This window comes from Trachemys scripta, chromosome 2 (genome assembly GCF_013100865.1).
Source record: "Trachemys scripta elegans isolate TJP31775 chromosome 2, CAS_Tse_1.0, whole genome shotgun sequence".
NCBI classification, from domain to species: domain Eukaryota; kingdom Metazoa; phylum Chordata; order Testudines; family Emydidae; genus Trachemys; species Trachemys scripta.
In genome coordinates this window covers 55948588-55973215 of record NC_048299.1, presented here as the reverse complement: position 1 = coordinate 55973215, position 24628 = coordinate 55948588, and the positions used below count along the sequence as shown (strand labels likewise).

At 40.2% G+C, this 24628-nt stretch overlaps 1 protein-coding gene across 4 annotated transcripts; it reads left to right on the top strand.

Annotated features, from left to right (window-relative positions):
• Positions 1-2026: 2026 nt before the first annotated feature.
• TMEM196 (transmembrane protein 196) lies at positions 2027-23640 on the top strand. Of its 4 annotated transcripts, none has more exons than XM_034760586.1 (5): positions 2027-2867; positions 17459-17515; positions 19383-19637; positions 21528-21601; positions 22965-23048. In XM_034760586.1, the coding sequence occupies exons 1-5, from the start codon at positions 2721-2723 to the stop codon at positions 22969-22971; spliced, it is 540 nt and encodes a 179-aa protein (XP_034616477.1). In that variant the 5' UTR covers positions 2027-2720; the 3' UTR covers positions 22972-23048. The 4 variants fall into 4 exon arrangements, with proteins under 4 accessions (XP_034616477.1, XP_034616475.1, XP_034616478.1 ...); XM_034760584.1 differs by having other exon boundaries at positions 2027-2885; XM_034760587.1 differs by lacking the exon at positions 21528-21601 and having other exon boundaries at positions 22965-23640.
• The last annotated feature ends 988 nt before the right edge of the window (positions 23641-24628 follow it).

Here is a 24628-nt window from a genome sequence, read left to right as displayed (position 1 = left end):
GTCTGAAGAAGTGCTTGAGGGAATCACGCAGAAGCAGCATGATATTTGTTTGAGTTCTCTCCTCATGGAGGCTGTGCTCCACTTGACGCAGGACAGCACTCTCAGCAGGACTCTAGGCCCAGCACCTTGCCTCGGTTTGTAGACTTGTAGTGCACCCCTGTCACCGGGCTCAGTCTGGCACTGCTACCCCTCACCAGTGCCCAAGAAGCAGTCAAAAACGTTGGATGGACTGGTTAGGTTAGGTTAAGTTAGTTGTCATGCTGTTGCTTGACTAGTGTAGAGACCACTGAATGCATAATATTCCTCTATGATGTTCTGTCCTGAGCAAAATTGGCATGTTATGAGATAGTGCCTGTAAGGGACAGGTGTCTGTTTATGTCATCCAGCCATCATGTCTTAGGTCTTCTGGGGGTGGGGGGGCTTTTCCATCCTGCTTTCATTGGCTCAAAGTCTATTCTCACAGGGAAGTTAGTAGGCATTTAGAGCAGATGAGCATACCACCACAGAGAGCACTTGGCAACCATTTGAGAGTGTGTGACCTATTTAGTTAGAAAATGGAACTTTTCATTCAAATTGAGTTTGATGTTTTTAATCATTTGGAGGTGCATGGCTGGTTGGACAGAATGTGGGAAAATAAGCTGACGGATAGTGTCCCTAACACAGTTATTGCTCTTCACATCCTCTTGACTCTCCCAGTTTCTGTGGCCAGTGGTGAGCGACGCTTCTCAAAGCTCAAGTTGATAAAAACGTATATGCGAACATCAATGTTGCAACAAAGACTTGTTGGGCTATCTATCTTGTCAATAGAACATGACATTGCTCACAGCATTGACTTGGAGGAACTTGTTTCTAAGTTTGTTAAACTTAAAGCGTGGAAACATAAATTCTAAATTATAACATGTTACTCTGTGACCATGTATTGTGTATAATGTATATGATTTATTTGGGGGAGGGGGATGCGCAAAGTGGAAGTTTCACCTAGGGCACAAAATATTCTTGCACCGTCCCTGCACATCATTCTGTCTCTTTTCAGAAGAAAGTTTTGGGGTCTGAAAAAAGCAGGATCTACCTGGATCCTACTAATTTTTGGATTCTTGTCTCCAAATTGTATCATTAAAATAGGGAACAAGTCTAGGCTCTCCTACTGCACCAAAAACCTGGAACCCAATGCATCTTGGCATTCCAGTGTTGGGACCTGGATAATTCTGCTGGCTAGGAGAAGCTACATATGAACCAATTTTAGACAGTAAAACTGGAGAGTATGCAGCCCACAATTAGCTGGATCCAGCAAAATACTGGTACAGATTAAGAGTATTTGCAACTATCTTGTACCAAGATATATTGGGGTCCACATTTTTGGGTGGAATTGTAAACACAACACCTAATATCTGTTTTGTTGGTACAATTTCCAGGGTCTAGATGTCACCTCTGAATTTTTGCAGCACTGTTGCACTGAGGCACATCAGGGTCTGGATTTTTAAAGTGCAATAGGAGTGGGTGAACATGCTCTTTATTTAAGCAGCAAAATGACTAGTACCAAAAACTAGAAGGATCCAGCAGCAACATTCAGCTCTGAGTAGTTGTGGCTCATTTGCTCTGCGTTGCATTGAGATCTGGGTTGCACTGGTATAACAGGAGCATCTATTCTAGTGCTCTAGTTGGGCATTAGCACTAGGGAAGTAGGGGTCCAAAAATGCCAGGATCCTGGTGCTGGATCTGAGTTTTTGCAGTGCTCTTGCTCTGAGATCTGGATTCGATTGTTGCAACTGGAAGATTTACACTTGTTCTATATTGTGACAGCATTTGGGGGGGGGGGCATTCAGCAGAATCCAGCTTTTGCCTTCCCCCAAAGTTTTGCATCAAGGGACTCTGCTGCCAGCACCACCACTTCTCTGCTCCCTTGGCAGCTTTGCGTAGGGGTAGGGATGTAGGAGGTGTGTTTTGGGGGTGGAGGGTGCCTTGTGTTTGGACCCTGGGGCGGAGCTGCTATAGAGGCTCGCCTGGATATTGGCCCCAGATTCATACATAAATACAGCCAGGGTGGATTTTCCCCACTTCCCTCCCCAAAAAGAACCCACCCCAGTGAGGTCATTTCAATGAGAGTGAAGGAGGCGATCAGACAAGGTCGACTTTTCTGGAGGAGACACAGCCTGCGAGTGGAGCGTGGTGCTGAATTTAATCTGCGTTCCCCAGCCTCTGGGAGAGCGGGGGAGAGACGCTGGAATACAGCTCCAGCCCAGGGAAAAGCGAGGAAGCCTTGGCCGGGCCCGTCAGAAACCCCACTCCATCCCTGGGCGAGCCGAGCCGTGCGGAGCGCTCCGGTGGAGGCTGCTGGAGACATCGGAGCGTGACCCCGGGGGTGGGATCGGAAGAGGCGGCGGTACCTTGGAGAGCTCCGAGCCAGCCGCCTTGCCAGGCGCGCCGGAGGATTAGCCCAGCTGGCCGCAGCTGCGGCGGGCGGCGATTTGCCGGGCTCCAGCCATCGGCCAACGGGAGGATCCCTGTGAGCGAGGCTGCCTGGGGCAGGGGGTCTCCTGTCCGGTGGCGGAGGAGAGGCGCCTTTGCCTTGGGGATGCCCGGCCTCCAAGCTGCGGCTCTGACGCTTCGTCGCTAAGGAGGAGGAAGAAAAGTTTGGGGGAGCCCGAGGGAGGGGGGCGCTGGAGAGAAGGCGGATGGTTTGTTTTCCGGGCTGAGCTGGAAGGAACGATGACCCAGCGAGGATGTGCACCAGCAGCCACACCATTGGGAGCCTCTTGGTGCTCTCCGTGCTGGAGATAGGGCTGGGGGTCTCCAGCGTGGCCGTCGGGGCGGTCAGTTTCAGCCTGGTCCTTGCGGAGCATAAGCCTCAGCTGGGAGACTCTTCTCCGGTATGGAGCGGGGTGTGTGTACGTTAGCCATTTCACTCTCTCTTTAACTCTGTGTGGTGATGATCCGTTTGTGTGAACAAACCTCCTCTGAAACCTCCCCCCCCCCCCCTCCCCCCCCCCCGTATGCCCGCCGGGCTGGAAAGCCTCGCTCTGTGCACTGGTCATGCACATGGGTAGGATTTGCACTTTCAGAGGGGTTTCCTCCCCCCCTTTTTTTCTTCTTTTTTGTATGCAAATAATTGAACTGTCTCTGAACCTCTCCCCTCCCCTCTGGTGTGAACTCCCTGGACCCTTGTGTGATTCCAGTGTTCAGAAGGTTGGGCCATAGCTTGCAAACCTGAAACCAAGGGGGAGTTTTGCGTGTAAAAGCCAAAAGGCCCCATCTGGCCCTGTCATTGGTCAGGAAGAGCTAAGGGCTCCTTTAGAATAATGGCCAGGACCCCTTTAGAATAATGGCCTCCGTGTTCCAGAGCTGCTGGGGAAGCAAAAAAAAAAAAAAAAAAAAAAAGAAGAATGATGAAAGAGTTCTTGGAGTCTTACAATATTTTCTTAGGATCAGGGATAATCTGAGCTTCTGGGAAGAATTTAGCTGGAAAAATAAAAAGATCTGAGTGAGCACAATTAACATCCGGCTGTGTTCCTCCAACCCCCCAGACAGCTTTTTTATTGTAAGCTCCACCTCTCAGAACATGTTTGATATAGTTTCAGTTTGAGCCTTTTGTCTAGTAAGTGCCCACCTCCAAAAATAGTATGATAACTGATGAAGCCAAGACTTGCAAGCAAGGACTATCCAGGGTAAACATAAGTGAGCATGTTTAAATTCTAAAGGGCTATTTGATTATGATTAAACAACTATATTGCTAAAGGGATTGTTTACTTTTTACTTCATAAGAAGCAGGAAAACTCTTGATTACTCACCACTGATGAAGCCTCAGGTAATCTTTACAGGTCTCTTCCACCAAAAGGATTAATGTAATATTATCCTTGTTACTAATAATTATAAATAAATGTACCTACATAGTGCTGTAAATATTCCTGATATTGTACAAACGTAGTGAGCCACAGTTCCTGCCCCAAACAGGATACAATCACGAGATAATACAACACACCCGATAACAGGTAAGGGAGTTACCAACATCAGTGCAGCTAAAGGGGGATTTCTGATTTTAAAAAAAAGAGTGGCAAGGATTGCTCAAAGAGCTGTGGTTAAGGAGAAATTTGAAGACAGAGGGGTGAAGTCAATGGGAATTGTGACATCGATTTATATGGGGCCAGGATTTCACCTCAAGTAATAAAAAATTACAATTGAAAATCATTTCACAACAATGTATATTGCCTATATAATGGTCTTCTTTTAAATAGACTAGTTTTGCTCCTTTATAATATGCCTTTCAGCAAAGTATTCTGCTTTCTGTAATGGCTAAAGGATTGTATTTATATTGCTTTTAATTGGAATATAAAAGTAGAAATCTTGGGCTGATCTTCCCCCTCAACTGCAGCCCTTTAAACCCCTCATTCAAAGGGGCTGTAAAGATGGCTTATCCAGCCTGCTGATGATTCCCAGAAATAGAGGGCGTAGCTAGGCATAGGGGAAATGCTGGCGGTGTGGCAGATGGCCAGAGTGCCACTCCTCTCTAGAGATCCTTGACTGATAGAACATCTCTTTGCAGCCATTCCTAACTAGACACAAACTAGAGCAGCTATAGTGGGCTTAGCCCTGGAGGCTGACCTGCCTTCTTGCCAGCTTCAGGACTGTGGTGCTCCAAAAGTGGTGTGGAGCCACCTATCCTCTCCACTGGGTCTCCTACTGAGCCTATCTTGGCTGGACCAGGCTCTTTGTATGTCACACAAAGTAACTGTGTTCTGATTCAGTGCTCTGGAATCAAGATTTTCCCTTCATGGGGAAGGTAAAAGGGAGAAGGAGAACTATTACTTTGAACCTCCACAGGGTAAACCATTGGATATAAGCTGAATAATGTCATGTTTCCAGCAGTCATGTTACCTGACAGTGTAATGAAAGACCTTTGACCCAGTTCTGTCCTCACTTACATAGATGTACCTCAGCCAAGGCCCAGTGAAGATGCGGTTACTATGGAAACCTTAACTCTAGTGTTTGTGGATTTTAAATCACACACATTATATCTGTATCTGTCTATCATGTTGTGTGAGATTTAAAATCCACAAACACCAGAATTAAGGTTTCCATAGTAACCCTCATCTTTATCAGCTTACGTGAGAAACTGGGCCTCCGCTGAGTGACGCCTATGTAAGTGGGGTCAGAGCTGGATCAAAGGTCTTTCGTGACCTTTTCAGGTAACATTACCACAGGAAACATGATATTCACACAGGTATAACGTACACATATACATGCATGCAGCTGCAATCAAGATTAAACTGTGTTAATATTGAAATGACATTATCATTTCAATTATAGAATGTAATAATGTTGAGTCTGAAGCATATTAGCCCTCTTGTTAAAAAAATAGATTTTCTGGTTTAATAACAGCTGTCTTGTTTATGACCCCATAGCAAGGTACTTAAGCATGTGCCTAACTTAAAGCATGTCAGTAGTCCCACTGAGGTCAATAGGACTAGTCACATACTTACAGCTAAGCATGTGTTTAAGTGCTTTGCTCGACTGGGACCAGCGTGCTCTGCACAGTACAGCATCGAGCCCAAAGGTCCTGAATTGCTGGCAATGAAGTAAAAGAAAGATGTGAATGAGTCTGAATTAGGGTACTCATCTACTGGTATTTAAAATACATGGGAAAACATATTATAAATTTATAATTCCACCCACATAGTCGCCCTCCTCTCATAGTTTATGAAATTGACCTCTATTAAGATAAAGAAAATTAGTAGAGAAAAAGATCCAAATGAAAACATCTCTATCTATGACTGATCGTTCAATCTAGCTAATGAATAGATGTTTATCTACTGTATTTTACTACACATACAATATATAGTGTATCTGTGCTCTTTATAAAATATTATGGTTGGCTGCAAGGTTATCAAAATCCTCTACTACAGTTGACATACTATTGATTTCTGGATTTTTTTTTCCTATTTGTTTTGCATGTCTTATCACAATTTATTCCACCTGCTATAGTTAGTTTCTCCAAATGAGTAGAAATCATGCTGCGTTTCTGAATTCCACCACTTAAAATTCACTTCTCTGACTTACCATAGAAACAAATCAACCAATAGCATGAGCATGCTGAACTACTCACACAAGTATAACAAACCTGATAGTATGCATTGCAATGGCTGTTGCACAAAAGAAAAATCAAAACAATATTCTTTCAGAAAATATTCCCACATAATACAACGAAATGTTAAAAGTTGTCAAATATTCTATAGCCAAGAAGAAATCTTAAGTTGTGTGTGTATATAAAATATATTTATAACTATAATTCTCAAGTATATATGGGTCTGATTCTCATTTGCATTGCGATGGTGTAGAGCTTTATTGTAAATGAGATTCAGTCCCAGCCCCTGCACCCCCCCCCCCCCCCCCCCCCACACACCAAGTCTTCTGTCAAAAATGCCATTTATCTTCACTCATGTGGAGACACCTAATGATGCCCTTATGGCTACAACACTCGGGAATGATAGTTTTCTCACTCATGAAGACAAATGTCAAAACACCTGTAAGTGTTATGCATTCTCAGAGTGTCAGTCAGTGACTCTATACAGACACAGGTAATCTTTCCATGTTTGTGATTATTGCACACCTAAGTCTTCCTTTTCAATAGGAACCTCCAGAGTGAACCATTTATAATTTGGCTATAAGAATTTGCTCCAATTTGACACCTGGAATACATGGTTACAGGGACTTTTTTATTTCTCAAGTTTTCAAACAAGCAGTTTAATCAGTATGGAAACATCACAGAATAAGGGATAAGTTTGGACTGCTCAAACAATGTTGGTGGTCTGTAATGTTAAAAAATGAAAGTTTGCCAATTTTAATGGTCAGTACTGACTACTTGCCTTGTTTATTCTGGAAAAGAATAGTCAAACTTAAAGGGTTATTTTAAATGAACACTCAAACAGTTCACATTGTTATTTAACGTGGACAAAATGCAGATGTGCTGCTACTTTATTTAAGCATCTGCATTACATTTTCATAGATTCATAGTTTCCAAGGCCACAACTGTGATCATCTGATCTAACCTCCTGTAAAACAGAGGCCATAGAACTTCCCCAATATAATTCCTAGAGCATATTTTGATTTAAAAATTGCCTGTGATGGAGGATCTACCACAATCCTAGGTAAATTGTTCCAGTGGTTAATTATGCTCATTGTTAAAAATGTCTACCTTATTTCCAGTCTGAATTTGTCTAGTTTACCCTTCAGCCCTTCAGTCTGAATTTTTCTAGCTACCCTCCAGCCATTGGATCTTGTTATACATTTGTCTGCTACTTTGAAGAGCCCATTATTAAATATTTATTCCCTATGCAGGTATTTATAAACTGTGATCAAGTCACTCCTTAACTTTCTCTCTGTTAAGTGAAGTAGATTGAACTCCTTAAGTCTGTCACTACAGAGCATGTTTTCTCATTCTTATGGCTCTTCTCTGACCCCTTTCCAATCCTTTTTGAATTGTGGACACAAAACTGCACACATTATTCCAGCAGCAGTTGTACCAGTACAAAACACAGAGGTAAAATAATCTCTCTATTCCTACTCGAGAGTCCCATTTATCACACAAGCCCTGTTGGCCATAGCAACACAGTGGGAGCTCATGTTCAGCTGATTATCCACCAAAACCCCCAAATCTTCTTCAGAGTCATTGATTTCCAGGACAGAGTCCCCCATCCTGTAAGCATTGCCTACATACTTTGTTCCTATATGTATACATTTACATTTAGCCATATAAAAAATGCATATTGTTTCCTTGTGCCCAGCTTACCAAGAGATCCAGATCAATCTATATCAGTGATCTGATCACCTCATTATTTATGACACTCCCAATTTTAGTGTCATCTGCAAACTTTATCAATGATAACTTTATGTTTTCTTCCAGTTCATTGATAAAAATGTTAAATAGCATAGGGCCAAGAACTGATCCCTGCAGTACCCCACTAAAAATACACCCACTTGATGATGATTCCCCGTTCACAATTACATTTTGAGACCTATCAGTTAGCCAGTTTTTAATCCATTTAATATGTGCCATGTTAATTTTATATTGTTGAAGTTTTTTAATTAAAATGTTCTGTGGGATCAAGTTAAATGCTTTACAGAAGTCTAAGTATCTGACACCAATGCTATTACCTTTATCAACCAAGTTTTTAATCTCATCAGAAAAAGATATCAAGTTAGTTTGACAAGATCTAGTTTTCCATAAACCCATATTGACTGACATTGATTAATAAACCCTCCTTTAATTCTTTATTAATAAAATCCAGTATCAGCCACCCTATCTTCTTGCCTTGGATTGATGACAGACTGACAAGCCTATAATTATGCAAGTCATCCTATTTACCCTTTTTAATATTTGTACAACATTAGTTTTCTTCCAGTCTTCTGGAACTTCCCCAATGTTCCTAGACTTATTGAAAAGCAACATTTTCATCACACTAACCATGTTTTTTGGCAGCTCCTGTTGAAAAGAATGACAACACTTCCACTCAGCTCAATGGAAGCAGGATCAAGTCCTTAAGCGGAACACAGAATTCTGAAGTGCAGATGTTCAGCTGGGGTAAATTGTTTATGAAGCCATTGGCTTTGATGGAGCAATGACAGTTTACACCAGCTGAGGATCTGTCCCTGAAGATTTAACAGGTTTTCTTTTACTTTCAAACCTTCCAGCAAGATTTTCCAGTAGACCATTCTCCTAGTCTGCAGGAAATTACATACACCATATGCTCCAATGGAACTTCAGCATCTATCTAAAGTTCGGCACATGTTTAAGAACATTGCTGAATAGGGATGGACTTAAACACACGCTTAAATTCTTTGCTGATCTCAGGCCTTAGTTGATAAGCTAGAAATAATCTTCTGATTCTGTTTTTTTTTAAAGGAAAGAAAAATTTACCCAAGAACACTTACATACTCTGAATGAAACATCTGATGTGAAACAATAATAATCACGGTATAAAGTGAAATTTATTCTGTCATTCAGCAGTAAGGCCTGATTCAAACCCTGTTGAAGTCAATGAGAATATTTCTATTGACTTCAATGAATTTTAGATCTAGGCGTTTAGGCCCCAGGCAAGCAGGGTGTTTATTAACTACTGTGTTGGAATTTGAATTACCATAATAGTTTTTTTTTTTTCTGGTAGGGGAAGATTTTTAAAGACACAAATGGTACTTTAAAAATCTTCCCCTATCAGAAAAATGGTACTTAGGCACCTAAGTCTGACTGAAAGGTAATGGGAATTAAATGCCTAACTACCAACTGTGCCTTTGAAAATCTCCCAATTGTGTTCAATATGCTTTGCTGAGATCTTCTGAGAACATCTTTTCTTTTCTATAGGTTTGGGTTGGGACGGGGGTTGTTTGTTTGTTTGTAATTTCCTGTTTTCTTATGGCTGACCTTTCTTCTGTTTGGTCTGCCTCCCTGCTGGAGTCTCTCTCTCTCTCTCTGTCATGGATTTATTCTCTGTCTCTTCCTCTTTTTCCTCTGACTTGATTTCCTTATCTGCTTGTGTGGATTTTGTGCTTTTCATGATCCACACTCTGAATATTTTACCATTGCATTGCAATGTCACTCGAAACAGGCGCCCCTAGTGATTTCAGACCCTTTCTCTGGTCAGTGCACCCATTTGGAATTTCAGCTTCTTTCTCTCTTTTCTTCAGTTAAAAAGTAAAGACAGTGAAATATCAGGATTTTCTTTCTTTCATGTTAGTGAGTTCAGTTTTCTGGCTTTGCACATGACTTTCTACTTCAGACTGCTGGAGCTGATCAGGACGTTTACAAAGCGATAGTTTCTGCTGCTTAAGCTCTTTGGAGGCAGTATATAATAACAAAATTTCTTTTTTCTTTGTGTCTTCTAAAACCGGACTTGTATTTGTATTTATGGTTTTCATTTTCAGATACCTTCCAGTATGAGAATAACTAAGTTAGAAGTATAGGCCTAAATAAAACATATTTTTGTGCTGCTTACTTTATCTTTCAATAGTGGGGTAATCCTAAAAAATGTTGGTTTTTCTGTGCAGAATCTAGCAGGGATATGCAGAACTAGAGTGAGGCTGGCTGGGGAGAGTGCTGTGGGGCTGGTGAGAGGCTAGAGCTACGTACCTCTCAGTGTCCCTCAGCAAGGGGAGGCTATGGAAGCAAACTACATTCCCAAAAGCAGCCCCTCACACTGGAGCATAGCCAGTGGCTGTGAGCCCTGCAGGATGGGGTAAGAAACATCACTATTACCAGCATGCTCAAAGGTTGTGGGATTTTGCAAAGGCATTGTAGGTGGGTGCGAGTCCCCTGCGACCCCTACAAAAATGGGGGCTGCTGGCCAGGGGCAGTGTTAGACACATGCAACCCAGGCAATTGCATCAGCTGTGAGGCAGCCAGGGTGACCAACTCAGTTACTTGTTAGAACGGGGCCCCAGAATCAAGCCGGGGAGAGGGCAGATGGCAATGGCAGAGGAATAGCTGGTGCAGCTGCTCAGGGGCTGATGCATTTGGAGGATCCCTGCAGGCTCAGGGCTGCTCAGATGCACAACATATAACCGGCCCAGGCTGCTGGATCCTCTATGCACAGCAGTGCTCTGGCCCCCCACTGCCCACATTTGAATTTGCCCAGGGAGGGGGTCTCTGCCATGTATTCTGATTAGTGGGACTGCCAATGGCAGAGCTTCCATTTTGGTTGCAGGCTCCTCCTCGTCTCCCTTTGCCTGGGCAAATTTAAATGTGGGCAGCAGGAACCAGCGCGCACACTTCCTAGAGACTCTGATTCTAGTTCTGGTGGCAGCAGCAGTGGTGGTTCGCAGCTTTGGCTCCCTTGGGAGTAGTTGTGGCTTTGGTGGGAGCAGTGACGATCATTCTACTGGTAGCAGCACTGGTGTAGGACCCAGGCCAGAGGGAGCAGATGGCACAGCTTGGATGTGGGCAGACAGGGCAATGGGGGAACAGAGCAGGGATGCAGAGGCAGGGACGAGTGGTGGGGGATGAGGGAAGTTAGAATTTATTTGAATGTGGGACATGTGATGGCATGTGCAGGCCCACAATAAAAACCTGGTCTGGGACCCATCTTTTTGTTCCTTTGCCACAGGCACATGGGAGAAAGAGACAGGGGGGCCTGGATCAGGTGGCGCCCAGTAAGCATTTGCTGACCTTGCTGACTGTTAAATCTGCCACTGGTGCTGATTGAAGGTCCCTCCCTCAATGCCTGGCTACTCAGGTAGATTTTTCCAGGCTGGTTCCTTTCACTTATCCCCATGAAAGATTTTATACTTTTCCTCAGCCTGAGATGTGTACATCTGGGCACTGAGTCATTTCATTTTTGTAAGGAGCTTAGGTATTATGGGGAAAGGCCATATATAAAACACTCTGGATTAAAAAAGGGAGGTAGGTAGATAGAGGTCTATACTATCATTGCACCAATGCCCCTCTATGCATATTTCAACTTTAGACACTCGAGTCCAATTGTCTGATATTGCTTTTGCCTCCGGGAGGATAAATTCTCTCTCCGTGGGTATGTATTGCTGTACAGCTCCAGCCAATGATCTTACTGTGCTTCCACTGTAGGGGGCAGTGCATTCTCTGCAAGTTGCAGTCTATGCTCTACAGGGCTCAATCATTACCAGTACAGAGGGGTGAGTGGGGATGACACAATCAGGCTAACCCCCATTCCCTCGTGGGGCAAAGACATGTTTTGAATCCTTTGTAGTGAATCAGAGAGGACAGCAAGGTGAAATGGTCTGAAGTAGTTGAACGGAAAGTGCTGCATGGCTGCGTCAGTCCCCTTATGGCTTATTATCACCGCTAGGAAATGTAATTATATCTAAACAGGACTTTTAACAATGCAGTGAACGAGGTGACAAGATGCTGACCTTGCTGGTCAGTGTAAACAAGGATGAGTCATGCTCAGCATCCGTCAACTAGTTGTGGGAAACCCTGCTCCCAGTAGCTCAATAGTTAAACATACAGTTTAAACAAGGTTAAATATTTTAGTGAAGATGAAGTCTTAGAGGCCAGCAATGGATGGATACAGTGTGGCAAGACAGAAAACGTGGCTCATGTTGTATTCCAGCTGGCAGTATTGTGAAACCTAAGAGTTCAAAACTCAAACGACAAATCAAAAGAAACCCATTGGATTTATTTCCAATGTGAACTGCACACAAGCCCTGCTTTCAGTATACATGGCGCCATGCCTCCCACGTACATTACACCACCAGTGTCAGTAATATTGAGTCCTCAAAAAAAAACAGAAAATGTATGGGAAAATACCGTAATTCCAGGGTGGGGCATTGTCCAAATGTGTATGCCTGGTTTGCCAATAAGACAGCACTGGACAGAGTCAACCACATAATCTCCCATGCCTTCCTATTCTCTCCAAAGCTTTCTTTGCGCTGGATGAGGCAACTGAGTTCTATAGGCTAGAGTAGCAGTTCCCTGAGTAAGGTCCCTAAATCCCCATACTCCCATTGTGCAGCAGATTTGCACCAGTTCCACTGGGTCAGGATACACCACCATCAGACAAAAACGGATGGACTTAGTCATACATTTTTATGGGATTTTAAGTTGCCTGAAACATTGGACCAAATTCATCCTGGGCGTAACTGACTTTCAAAAATAGTCATTATTCTATTTATTGGGCAATCCCTTTCTCTGAAAATGTACTGAGCATGACGCACACAACAATCCAAAAATACAATAATAATAATAATACTGTACACTCAGCAAGTGTTTTTCATCCCAGCATCAAAATATGCTTCATGAACCTTAGCAAATACAGCTTCACAGCATGCTTTTGATATAGTCAGTAGACGTGGCATGACCTGTCAAAGGTCACACAGGAAGTCTGTGGCAGTGCCAGGAATGGAACCAACAGCTCCTGTGTCCTGGCCCAGTGCCTTAATCACTAACACTTTTTACTCCATTTATGTTGATAAAACTCCCTTGATGTGGTAAAAGACACTAGTGCCTAGGGCATCTTAACACTACTTAATATCTTTTTAGAGAACAACACAAAGGCTAAGGTAGACCTGCAGTGGTGGCTGATTCCTTAGTCATTGGACTGTCACTGAAAATGTACATTAACCATTGGTTCAAGATGAGATGATGGTACCATCACATGGTGGTTTGAGAAATAGCTTGCTATGTCTTGGAAGGACAGTAAATCAATAGCAGATCTTTCCTATTAGTGGATTCCAGTCCACATGAGCAAAGTGAATCTGTAATTCTTCTGATACTCTCTTGGCAGAAAGTAAGGCTGATGTTATATGTTCAGGGAGCAGAGATGTTGCTACATTTTGCACTAGTTGAAAGCAACGGAATGACTTTTGATTGTAGCTTGAAGTAGAGGGAATTGTAATAGTCGAGTCATGATGGATGGGATTTTCAAAAGTGCTCGGTATTGGCTTAAATCTGCTCCCTTTCAAGTCAATGTTGCAAAACTTTTGAAAAGCCCATCCAATCTGACCTATACTGTGAAATACACTGCTTTGAAAATACACAATTTTGCTTTTTACATAGTTAAAATACGCTAGTTACATGTTGAAAATAACATTGATTATATTTTCCAGATCCTTTTTATAAGCTTGCTATAACCCATACATGTTCTTTTCTCTATGCATTATTTTCCTTTTACTCTTGTTGAGTCACAATTAGAAGGAAATAACATTATTTAGTCATCAAGTCTAGATGAATGAAATTTATTACGATATCTTGAACAAAGAATTGTTTATATTTTCTGTCTGGATGCTTAGAATGACAAAACACCATAGTGAAAACTAGAGCTGTCAAGCAATTACAAAAATTAATCGTGATTAATCACGTGATTTAAAAAATTAATCGTGATTAATCGCACTGTTAAAGAATAATAAAATACCATTTATTTAAATATTTTTGGATTTTTTCTACATTTTCAAATATATTTATTTCAATTACCACACAGAATACAAAGTGTACAGTGCTCACTTTATATTATTTTTATTACAAATATTTGCACTATAAAAAATAAAAAAAATGTATTTTTCAGTTCACCTAATACAAATAATGTAGTTCAACCTCTTTATCATGAAAGTGCAACTTACAAATGTAGAATTATGTAAAAAGAAAACCCTGCATTCAAAAATAAAACAATATAAAACTTTAAAGCCTACAAGTCCAATCAGTTCTACTTCTTGTTCAGCCAATCGCTCAGGCAAACAAGTTTGTTTTCATTTGCAGAAGATAATGTTGCCTGCTTCTTGTTTATAATGTCACCTCAAAGTGACAGTAGGTGTTTGCATGGCACTGTTGTAGTCAGTGTCGCAAGATATTTACGTGCCAGATATGCTAAAGATTCATATGTCCCTACATGCTTCAGCAACCCTTGCAGAGAATATGCATCCATGCCAATGACGGGTTCTGTTCGATAACGATCCAAAGCAGTGTGGACCAACACATGTTCATTTTCATCATCTGAGTCAGATGCCACCAGCAGAAGGTTGATTTTCTCTTTTGGTGGTTCAGTTCTGTAGTTTCCGCATTGGAGTGTTGCTCTTTTAAGACTTCTGAAAGCATGATCCACACCTCATCCCTCTCAGATTTTGGAAGGCACTTCAGATTCTTAAACCATGGGTTGAATGCTGTAGCTATCTTTAGAAATCTCACATCAGTACCCTCTTTGTGTTTTGTCAAATCTGCTCTGAAAGTGTTCTTAAAATGAACAACATGCACTGGTTCATCATCTGAGACTGCTATAACATGAAATATATGGCAGAATGTGGGTAAAAGAGGAGCAGAAGAATTACAATTCTCCCCCCAAGGAGTTCAGTCACAAATTTAATTAACGCTTTTTTTTAACGAGCGTCATCAGCATGGAAAGCATGTCCTCTGGAATGGTGGCCAAAGCATGGGAGTGCATATGAACGTTTAGCACATCTGGCATGTAAATACCTTGCAATGCCGGCTACAAAAGTGCCATGCAAACGCCTGTTCTCACTTTCAGGTGACATTGTAAATAAGAAGCGGGCAGCAGTATCTCCTGCAAATATAAACAAACTTGTTTGCTTTAGCGATTGACTGAACAAGAAGTAGGACTAAGTGGACTTGTAGGCTCTAAAGCTTTACATTGTTTTGTTTTTTGGGTGCAGTTACATAGCAAAATAAAAATCTACATTTGTAAGTTGTATTTTCATGATAAAGAGATTGCACTATGGTACAAATAGAAATACTATTTCTTTTGTTTAGCATTTTTACAATGCAAGTATTTGTAATAAAAATAATAATACTCCTCTACCTTGATATAACACTGTCCTCGGGAGCCAAAAAATCTTACCGCGTTATAGGAGAAACCACATTATATCGAACATGCTTTGATCCACCGGAGTGCGCAGCCCCGCCGTGTTATATCCGAATTCATGTTATATCGGGTCACGTTATATCAAGGTAGAGGTGTATATAGTGAGCACTGTACATTTTGTATTTTGTGTGGTAATTGAAATAAATTTATTTGAAAATGTAGAAAAATATCCAAAAATATTTAATAAATTTCAATTAGTATTCTATTGTTTAGCAATGTGATTAAAGGTGTGATTAATTATGATTAATTTTTATATCACAATTAATTTTTTTGAGTTAATGGCGTGAGTTAACTGCAATTAATCGACAGCCCTAGAGAAGTGAAAATATGAAATACAGTATGACATAAACTGAAGTTAATCTATAATGACAGAATTTTGAGTGAAATTCTAGAATCCCACGTAACGTCTGAGTAAAAGAGCTTTATGCACGTATCCTGCTCAAGAGCTAGAAGTCTGAAATGTACCCTGAAATGAGGGGGAGACAGGCCTGGGAGAACATAGTGAATCATCTCAATACCCCTGCAATTGGTACCTCACCCTACGGGGTGTAGTAGCTTCTGCAGTCCCTCCAGCCATTACACTCATGTAAACATAGATCCAATGGCTTGCTACTTGACCCACTCCAAATTTCCCCTTCATGCCAGCATATATGGACTGGCATGAAGCCTATATATCCTGTGCTACGTATACTAGTGAATAACAAACAAAATCTAGCTATTACTACTGTATGCAACTGATTCACTGCAAAAATTAAGGATCTTGATTTTTTTTGTGCTCATCTATGTGCAAACACCTAATAAAGACATTTTTTTTTGCTCCAACTGCGTATTGCAACCACTCATCAACTGAAATATTTAATATTCCAAAGTTCTGTGAGGGAATAAGACATATATGATATAGTTTATACAGACCCTAAATGTTAACATTATTTTTATTGACTGTGTAGGGGCCAGGTCTGTCTTGTGATATTTTCATCCCAGTTAAGGGCCAAATTAAGGTCTTCCATGGAAAATCCCACCGAAGTGCAAAAGTTGGGTGGAAAAGTCTATGGCTTTAAGCCTATGTAGTTTCCTCCCAGTCTTTCTGTGATGTGGTAGGGTTAGTCTCACTGAGCACAGAGAAGAGAGAATAGCCCTCTTAGCCCATGGGTGTGTGGAAAGCCAAACAAATCTCCTAATGATGCTAGGGACTTGAAGAAGGCCCACTCCCTGCATGATTACTTATCCCTCCTTATCGTGTGGCCCTTGTCAATTTAGCTCCCTATGGAGCCGTACTCCCATTGGTTCCCTGGGCAAGCCTGAGCTAACATGCACATGTAGGGGAGCAGGAGAAGCCATTCACAGAAAGCAAAAGGGGCACGGCTAGAGCTCAAGTGGATTCATTCAAAAATAGGAACAAATTGTGTTCACAGAACTTTGTTTGCCCAATCCAAGTCGCCAGCATTGCCAGTTCAGCTCATTTATGAGCCCTAAATTTGCATAAAGGAAAAAAGAAAAATCTCCTTCCTATGGTATGTCAGACAGCTACATGTCTGAAATATGCATGCTAAAACAGGCTATAAACAGTTGTCACTGTATATTCATTTCAGCTACTTCAAATGTTTGGCCCAGATTCTGTAATCGAATTCACACAAGTGAACCTCTGCTCCTGTGCTGAGGCCCATTGACTTCAGTGATACCCCACATGGGCTCCCTGAGTGGTTCAATTGTCAGGATGCGGGGATAAGTACTTTATATGTTTTTGGAAGTATCAGAATACCTGCTCCATATTGCTGATCACTGACTTGCCAAATTTAATTTCTGAGCAATACAAGGGTAAAAGAAGCATCTTACACTGGTAACATTTGTTTTTCATATTTTGTTTATTCTCATAGTTTAAAAACAGACATTTGATTTTTGTTATTTTTATGAGCAGTCACCCTCAGATTGACTTCTCATCCTGGTTTCTTCCTGGATAAATGTGTTTACGGCTAAGTTATAACTTCCTGAAACAAAGTTTGTAATAAAAACACTGACAATGGTAACAACTGTATAATCTTCTGTTGTGGTCCCCACTGCAATAACAGAGCAAAGTTTAATCTAGCGCTTGGGACCTTAGACTATGAAATAACTGATATTTTTTTTCCTTGCAGTTTCTGCTGTGTGGCATATGTGGAATATTGTGTGCCAAAAAGAAATCTGGACTTGTCGTAAGTTTTGCACTGCATGCTTTATGCATAAGTACTTGAAATGTAAACTGCTGTAACTTGAACTCTTCACCATGGAATCATCATCCTTCATTTCCAAAATGTTGCTGATAAACAAAATTAAATGAAAAGTAAACACGGGCTGTCAAAGAAATACAATCAGCCCTTTGGTTAGCACAGCAAAGGGAGGACATTTTAAAATGGTCTATACAAGTCATGTCCAAAAATGTAGCCCCTGTAGTTATCCCTGTCTTGATTAAGAGCCTGATCCAAGTTCCATTAAGATCAATTGAACGATTACGAATTATTTCAGTGGGAGTCGGATTGGAGCTTTTCTGACCAGGACCCCAGTCCAGCGAAGTAATATGTGTGTACAGGATTGGCCCCAGGGTTGCTGTCCCAAACTGATCCCAGAAATTTTAGCTGTTCACTGTTTTAAATTTCAAACTGAGTCGTGATTAAACCAGTTCTAAAATCTTTACAGATGTTTTGTTCCATATAAGAATCTGAAGTATAATCATCTTTCTGACTGCAGACAGATGGTATAATTGCTACAAAAGCAACTGCAGAAATATTTTATGTGTTAAAAATATGATCCTATTATAAAGCCTGGTGTTAAAGCTTCTTTATTGTTTATGTTTATTTCAGTATTAAAACTGGCTTTAGTTTTCTATAGGCCTGACTTTTCTCTTATGTATACAAGAGTGAATTGGAACTAACTCCATGGGTGTCCATGGAGCTATGCTGATGCAAATCTAGTATAAGTGAAGGAAGAATCACTCTCTCTAAGGTTATTTTTGAGAGTCAGTGAACTATTCAATTTCCTATAACAGTGACTGTCACTTTTTTTTTAAATTATGAGGACTACTTCATTGTGTGGAGCATCCCAACCATGCCTGATCTTTATAACCCCCATTTCTTTAATCAATTCTGGTGGTCTCATAGACCACAAGAAATAATCCCTTACTAGTGGACCATGAACAATAGTTTGAGAACTATGTTCTTGTTAAAATTATCATCCCATTGGCACGCAGCAGTGGTTCATTGGGTACTAGTGGTCCATGGAGCAGTCCCAGGTACTCCACAAAGTTGCTTCCATCATTGTGGTAAAATATCTTTGTCTTCAAGCAGTGACACTTCCTGCTACTTGTAGCCCAGTTTAGATATTTCTGGGACCCCTAGAAGATCTTTCTGACCAGCTAAACTTAAAAAATAGCACTTCACTGCACCCTGCATAGCTGCTTCAGGTTTTTCTTTGTCATTTTTTCACTTGTTTAAATTCAACCATGATTAAATTTGCAGATTGCATAAAAGCTGCAGGAGGAGCAAACAAGGATGCCAGGACCAAACTGCAAAAATTGACCTGAAGAGATTAGAACAGGAGGGGTGGGTTGGGGGCACAGACAAGTAGGAGAGATTCAGTAACAATACCACTAAAGCACTGCACTCAAGTGGAGGAAATAAATGGCACAGATGTGGAGTCTGATTCTGATCTCACTATACTTTACTGATTTAACTAAGATCAAAATCAGGCCTTTGAAGTTTAGTTTAGAGTTTTGAATATAGAACTGGAAGGAAATCAGGAGGCCTGAATCCTAGTCCAGTTCTTCCATTGATCTGCCATCACCTTGGGGAAGTCACATTATCTTGCTGTGTCTCATCTCTAAACTATGGATAATACTTACTTCCTAGACAATAGTTATGGTGGTTAGTAATTAATGTTTGTAAAGTATTTTAAATTCCATGTGCTATAGAAGCGCTAAGTATTATTATAATAGTCAGGCTAACTTTCAATCTGAGTGAATTTGTCTGTGACGGTAATCTCTGAATAATGGCACTGTGACATTGCTTCTCCTCTCTCTCCTAACAGATGATCCTTTTTTCAGCCTGTTGCATCTGCGGACTAATTGGAGGAATATTAAATTTTCAGTTCCTTCGTGCTCTGACAAAGAAGTCCTCCACTCTCTATTCTTTGCATCTTACTTCCATGTCTCTTGCATGCATTGGAATTGGAGGTTGCACGCTTTCTTCCTGGCTCACTTGCCGGCTAGCCAGCTATGAACAAAGGAGAATGTTCTCTGAAAGGGAGCATTCACTGCATCATTCCCACGAAATGGCAGAGAAAGTGAGTTGGGCGCCTTTCTTTATTTGGTCTGCTTTTCTTATAAAGCAACTGTATGTGTTAACATATGCAATTGTATAGTGTTGTAGCTATGTTGGTCTCAGGATAATAGAGAGACAAAATGGGTGAGGTAATTTCTTTTATGAAGTTGGTCCAATAAAAGGTACTACCTCACCCACCTTGTCTTTCTAACATATGTAATAATTGGCAGTAAGTGAATTCAATTTTCAACTACATATGAGGAAGAGCTTCTGGGAAATACAATGTTACCATTCTGTATAAGCTTTATTCTGTTGCAGTATATGTAATTATTTTTAGGTGGTGCATCCTTTGCAGTACATCCATTTCAGTGAAATACATCCATTTTCAACATAATTCCATTGTATAGCTATTCAAAGGCTTAGCTTCTAAAGATAGCACCTCAAAAATAATTGAAAATCTTAGTTATATGAATTATCATGTATTGTACTGGGAAAAAAGTACAGAATGCTTTCTGCACCCACATCATTTCCTGTTTCCAGGATTTAATCAATTCTTTCCTCTCCCTTCATATTCAGTTTAAAAAGAAGGCTATGTAACCACAAAGGCCACAGTTTTCAAACCCTAATTACTAAAGTTAAGCACCTAAATCCATATTTAGACACTTAAATAAAGGTAATCCTGTTTTCAGAGGTACTGAGCACTTACAGCTTCCACTGGTTAAAAGGATTTTTTTTTATATTTAGGTGACTAAATAGGGATTTATGTGTTTTAAATTTAAGGTTGAAGATGTTGGCCAAAGGAATATAGGTTCTTAAAGCCATCTACTTGGTGTAAGGATATGATTCTTGCCCTGGGAGTGAAATATTCATTTTGATCCTGGGGCTTCTGTAAGGGCAGGAAGCCCTATTCCTTTCATTCAAGAGGTATGGTGTTTATAGAACCGGGGATCAGGAGTCAGGAACATGGGTTCTATGCATGCCTTTACAACTGACTCTCTGGGTGACCCTGCACAAATCTGCTCTGTGCCTGTTCACCTGCCTGTATTATATATACCACCTCCCACAGAGGTACATTAATTCATATATGTAAAGCTTTGAGAGATTCTTAGATAAAATGTGATGTAACAGTAACAAATATAATAAGGGAAAATGACTACTTTGCAGTCTTATCACTACTCACTACTTTCTTAACTGAGATTAGATTCCATGCAGAACTGTAGCTGGGACTCACATGATTTTCAAAAAATTGCCACAATTATATATTGCTTTAATATGACTAAACTTCATTATTTCTTTTGAATTCTGTATGTAACACAGTCAAATGCACCTCCTAAATGTCCCAATAATAATAATAATCTCTAATGCAGTACTTTCTTATATGATAATACAACATAATTTGATTCATATAGTATCCTTCATACACACTCTTTCACAAAATCTTTACAGAGTTAAATAGTGTAGGTGCTACATTAAAATAATGTACAGAAAATAAATTAAAGAGGGAGAAAAGATACATTTCCAGATGAAATTTGAAACAAGACAAAGTCAACGAGGTAGATACAGGAAGACTGTTCCAGGTAGTAGGAGCTGCAAAGGAGAAGGCTCTTGCATCAACAGTGAGAAGAGGACAGAGAGGAGGCCTTATGCAAGATAAGAACAGGGAGAAGAGTAGAGAAAGACCATGCCTGAAAGGACAAATCTTTCAAAGTACATTAAGCCCAGGGCATGTCTTTTAAAACAATGGAAGGCAATTTAAAAATTAATAATAAATTAGGCCCTAATCAAACAAGTTTAAAGTGTTTTATATACAATAATATTTTGTATATTTTATACTGATACAGTAGTATAGACATGTACTATATGTGCATATGTTTGTGCTATATTTATTGTATAATTGTTATATTTATATTAGAGATTGAGGGGTATTGAAATAACCGACCTGCCCAGCTGCCCGGTGGTTCCCCCGACACCAGAGTTACCTCCAAGGTATGCTGAACTCTAGGCAGCTACCATGTTACGTTATGTCACTTCAGAAAGTCCCACCTCTAAGAGGAGGCATAGTTTCAGCTAATCAATGTTGGCTGATGCTGTGATGTCACTCCCAGACGTACTGCATTCAGGAAAGGTACTAACAGTCAGTGAAATAATTCTACATGGTGGAGTGCTGTGATTTGGAAGTAAGTCAAGTATTTAAAATATTTAGCTGTAGACATCCAAACAATCTTGTTTGGATGTACCCACCGTCAGTTCACGCCACTTCTAATTTATATGCTTCTTCATGTCTTAAATCCAACACCGCTTTTAAACTTAACTACAGTTTTATTGTTTAGAATAGAAATGTCAGGAAAATAATGATTGTGAATATTTCATTCTGAAATTATAAGTATATTGAAATAGCAAATGCTGGCAACAAATTAAAGTGATAGAAATGGGAAACAGAGACTTTCACTTCATGGTCACTAGCTCACACATAACGCAGCTGACAGAACATTACTATTATCTAGAGCAGTGATACTCAGACCTCAGTGGTTCAGAAGCCAAATTAGTGATCGACATTATCCAAAAGAACCACAAAATAGTGTGAATTCATTGTTTCATTTACTATGGTACTATATATGCATATTTGAACAGTATGACGAGGAAATATTTAGTTTGTTATTCTCACAGCAAAATGATTGCCCATTTATTATTTTATCAACTACAATTGGTTAATAACCTAGTAAAAGCATCCTGATTGGATAATAACTTAAATTGGTTAATAATCAATTCACACTGTGTTTTAATATCATGTGCTGCAAAGGACACATTAAAGAGCTACTTGCAGCTCTGACGCCTCAGACTGAGTATCACTGATCTAGAGGTTGATTGATGGCTTATGTGAAATGGCTTTGGTGACCTCAACAGACCAGTATCTACATCACAATAACCACTTCCAGAGCTCGCGTTAACTGGCACCCTTTGGGGCATCTCAGCAGAGAGGCCAAGGTCTCAATGGACATGGAGACTTACCATTTCATTCATTGCCCTCCAGGTCTGAGTGGAAGCACATTGGCAGGACAGTGTGAGGAAGCTTGCACGGCTGCCATCTGTGATATGTATCTGTTCTGTGGAGAAAGAATGCCCATCTCTAGAGCAGTCAGTCTAGCACCATTCATAAGCACTCAACTCACATGAAAAAAATGTGGTAATTTTTCTTTTTATAATGTGATTTTTTTTTTTAAAGATAAAGGTTCTCTGAATGTTGGCATTCAGGGCTTGTTAAATATTTACTAGACCATTAGTTAAATACTTTTTCAAGATCAATAAAATAATTTTAATTTTGATCAGTCCTTTTTTATTCTTGTTACAGGAAATGACAGACAATATGAGCAATGGAGGACCACAGCTGATTTATAATGGAAGAGTGTATGAAAAGATTTAAAAAGTTCAAGGAAAAAAATTTTTTACAATTTTCTTCTGGACAAACAAATAGACACCAAGAGACTGAGATGAAATGGAAACAGTCTTGGCTTTTATTGCTAGAATTTCACAACTGCAGAACAGCACAGTTGCATTTCCCTTTAGAAACATATCTGAAATTTCTCTCCCAAGGATTTTGTGGATATACAGTATTTATTCACTCCATCTCTATTCCCTTTTTTTTTCTTTTTGTCTGAATAACTTTCCAGAATTATTATAGGACTTGAGATAGACTTTTCAGACTCTTCTTCTCATGAAGACTTTTTTAAAAAATCCCATTTAAATGGAGAGGGTTTAACCAGTAGATTGTACAGTGGAGAGAGTGCAAATTAGACTTGTAAAAAACGTGCATTACACATGCAGAGTCCAAATGAGTGAAAGATGAGAGTGCTGAAAACAACACTGATGTCTTTGTTTTGAAAGACAGAATGCTTTAAGAATTCCATAAATCAAAACCTCAACAATGCCTTGTTGTAAAGAAATTGTAAATATTTCCAATTTGTGAATGAAGTATATTTCGTAATTTGTTCATAATAGATGACAAATAAAATGAAATCTAAAACGGAGAATAATTCATTTTTGCTTGTTAGAAAGATCTGTGAATCTGGATCATTGTATTTGCATATTTGCACAAAATATCAAAACGTCCTTACTAGGGGGTGGAGCAGAAACAAGCTGGAAGACGGTGAGGGTGGAATGGTGGAATGGCCGGGGCAGAACTGCACCTTGGCAATTCTGCATGCTTGCAATTGCCCCTGGGGGGTATTGAAGCGATGGTACATCTCAAGGCAGCACTCAGCACTAACCTATTATGTTTCTGGGACCAAACAGGTCCTCACAGACCCTTAATAGGGGAGGCATAATCTGCACCATAGCATGTGTAATAGGTGTACATATACGGCAAGCAGAAAAATATATACAACATATTTTAGAATATACATTAACATATGCAGTATACATGTATACACACTTGTGTACTATACATAGACAATGCATGATTGTGTGGAGGTGACGTAAAAATCTTCAGCATGAGTTTGATATGGTACATTTATGAGTGGTGACAAAATACAAGTGAGTTATGTTGGGCTTCCCAAACGATGGCAGATGGTATTTTTATCCTACCCCAGAGCATATACTGTAGGTATCGTGTGTATTGCTGAAAATGAATTAAGAATGTGTTAGAGCTCTTAGAAATTTTATTCATGCTATTTAAAAAAAAATCCCTCCTTTATAAAGCCAGGTGCCGTAGTTACCCTGAGTGCAGATATAAAAGGCTCAGAGGGAGCCATAAAAACCCCTGAAATGATGTAATATAGCTTTCTTTTATACATAAAAATGTCACAGCCTTGAAGTCTCTTAGCTTGGGATATTCTAGGGCTACACGGGAGATCTGCATCGCGTTAGAAATTTGGGAACTGCCCCTTCCCCGTGATATAAAGCTACTATTGCTAGTCCTACATTGATGAGTTATATGGGACTTTAAAGTCAGAGTGCAAAGCCCTGAGCACACTATGGATCTTCTGCACTTCTGTTGTGGTGAACCATAGATCTGCT